This window comes from Notothenia coriiceps, unplaced genomic scaffold (assembly GCF_000735185.1).
Source record: "Notothenia coriiceps isolate Sejong01 unplaced genomic scaffold, NC01 NC01_scaffold00001364, whole genome shotgun sequence".
NCBI lineage: Eukaryota > Metazoa > Chordata > Actinopteri > Perciformes > Nototheniidae > Notothenia > Notothenia coriiceps.
In genome coordinates, this window is record NW_011334065.1 from 143,554 (window position 1) to 146,445 (window position 2,892).

The window sequence follows — 2,892 nt, forward strand, 5'->3', positions numbered from 1 at the left end:
AGTCATGACCACCATTCTCCCCATGAGAAAGTACAGCTCTTTCTCACGGGGGGAAACTATTTCACGCTTTCTTTTCTTCTCTCTCTCTCTCTTTTTCCCAAGAATGACATTTTGAGCTGGCGGATGTTCTTTAGATATATAAAATGTCTGTTGAAAAGTTACACCACACATAATGGTTTAGATTCATATGATACAATAAAAAGAAACTGGAATCTCTGATATAAATGTTACCAATGTTCTCTCTTTTCAAGAACTGCTTGATGTTTATTCAATGCTGCATTAGGTTAAAATATATATCAAGACCTCTGTCTATCTTAAAACCCTTTGCAGGCTGGGCTAATGCTTTCTAATTCTGCTGAAGTCTCTGTGATGTTATGACTAAGGGTACTTGGCCGATTTATGAAGCATATCAACATGGCCATAATATTACACCAAGGTGTTTATTTATTTTTGTAAAATCCAGTACACTCTGTGAAGCTAACCATTCAATGCCTTGTCATTTCTTTTTTATGTGCTCATGTGTGATGTGAGATATGTTCGTGCATATAAGAATACAATAAAGATAAAACTATATCCTTTGGAATATGAAGATTATGTAGTAACATTGTTTATAACTTTAAAGTAATTCAAAAATATTATTCTCAAAATATGTCAAAAATAAATATGTTTCCAATAAAATCAAAGTTCATGTGATACTTTGCGCAAACAATCTTGATAATACATTTTTCGATATACTGTGTTTTATTACATTTCAAGGCACCTGTATCACCATTTTTTGCTTCTTTTCTACTTTAGAGGGAATTATTTCACAAAATCTACCTGACAGTAACGTTACAGATACATATTTTATATTCAAAACATATGCTCAACGTATGAAGCATAATACAGAACAATATGTCAATGAGTCTTGGAAAATATTATCTTTTCATTTGATCAAATTTGGTAATTTATTATTTCATATTATAATTACATGCTGCAAATTCCTAAACCTGGGGCCAGGTATTGTAAATTAAGGATATAGGAGTACATAAATAGCACATTACTGATAATACTTCAATTATAACTTTGAATCCAGTACTTTATGATACTTTGGCCTACAGGAAGTGTTGGACTGTTGCCTGTATTCATTTTATTAGATCGCCACCTTGTGGTGAGTATTCGCTATTACTGGCAGTATTATAACCTAATACAGTTAAATGCAGTTTAATTGCCTGATAAATATAACGTGAATTTAAAAAAGAAGCAACTATTATTTGCACATTACGATATTTTTATTTGGATTTCATATTGAGTGCGGATTCTGACAACATCTAACAGGAAAACAATGGTAAACAAAATACACTGATCCAGTTTTATGTTTATCATTTTTAAATATTAAACAATAAATAAAAAGCAGCCGTTAGGGCCTGAAGCTGTTGCGAGCCTGCGTAACCCCGCGCATGCGCAGTCCGGCTACATTTAGCAGCTGTATTTCCTGCTTGCTGCTGTTTCCACTCGAAGCAATGGCAGAAGTGAAAGCTTCCCTAATTTGTGGCGGTACGTTCACTTTTTTATTCATTTACATTCAACGCTAAATGAAACATGTAACCACTGCATATGTTAATAGAACCTTTAAAGCTCCAGTTGTCGAAACGAAGGGGAAATGATGCTCAGTTAGCTGGGACGAGCTTTAGCTGGTGATGCTTCAGTCATGAGGTTTCAGGCTGGTGGGCTGGACAATAGAGACTGTAAAGATGTTGTTACGTTAATATGACATGTCGTTTATGTGATTTAATGTATGTCTCAATGTTGCAGTTATCGCGGCTTTTCTGGCTTCAGCGGTGCTTGCATTTGTTGAAGATCTAGATGACACGTAAGTGATGCACTCCTCTGCCTATATTTCACCTTCCTGCCACTGTGACATGATAACGTGCAATTGCCATCATGTTGGTGCAAATCAGTTTGATGCTTACTTCTTCTCTATTAGAGGAGTTTGTGCATTTTTGATTGTATGCAATTTTACCCATATTTGAAGGGGTTAACAAAGGGCTACATAATTACAATTTAAAGAGGGTAATCTTGATTTCATCTCAGGTTTCCAGTTGCATTTTAATTGGATGCTTGTGGATGTCTGTAGAGATTTTGTCGCTTGTGTATTTGTGTTTTTTGAATCTCTTTTATTAAGTTGAAGGCTCGTCCATTACTTTTAACGAACAATGACCCTCATATTTACATGTTTGAATATCAATTCTTCCACTGTGTCTTTATTATGTGTATGTTTGACATGCAGCACACATTTTATAATATGAGTTTACAGAAAATAGCATGTAGTTCACTTTATGTCACTTTGATTTATTCTTCTTTTTGGACAGATTTAAGGACACCAGAGTGAGCGATGTCTGGCTGGTAGATGTGAGTCTGACACACACACACACACACACACACACACACACACACACACACACACACACACACACACACGCCTCACGCATTCTACAGGCCAGATGCCGTATACAACGTGTAACGCGAAATATCTAGATGGTGAACTATATCTCGCGTAATGAATTGCTTGTTCTGGAGAGTAATAACTGTACAACTTATGTTTAGAGTGCGATTAGCGACGTCTATATAAGCACCGTTAGGAAAGACGTGGCGTACGTGGTGACCATATTAGTGTCCTCACAATGTCCTTTTATCGTACATCATGAACTCAGTGACAACTAAAAATAAGAAGAACCTGTGTCTAAATTCCCTGTGGTCCTCGCTACAAGATAAACGATAAGAAGGTCCAGGGGCCACGGCGGCCCTAACTGCCGGGGCCGTCTCGCTGACACGACCGAGTGAAGCGTTCCCTACACGGCCGTCTCGCACAACACCACACACACACACCACACACAACACCACACCGAACAC

General features: G+C 37.1%; 1 protein-coding gene across 2 annotated transcripts in view; it reads left to right on the forward strand.

The window, feature by feature from the left end:
* Window positions 1–1,434: 1,434 nt before the first annotated feature.
* LOC104960398 (protein disulfide-isomerase TMX3) overlaps window positions 1,435–2,892 on the forward strand; it is a 30,953-nt gene continuing 29,495 nt past the window's right edge. For both annotated transcript variants that reach the window (XR_799986.1, XM_010788429.1), the window contains exons 1-3: window positions 1,435–1,536; window positions 1,795–1,852; window positions 2,352–2,391. Coding sequence is in view for 1 of the 2 variants with exons in the window: in XM_010788429.1 (XP_010786731.1) it covers window positions 1,440–1,536; window positions 1,795–1,852; window positions 2,352–2,391 (195 nt within the window). In the remaining variant the exon portion in view is untranslated. The remainder of the gene's footprint in view (window positions 1,537–1,794; window positions 1,853–2,351; window positions 2,392–2,892) is intronic.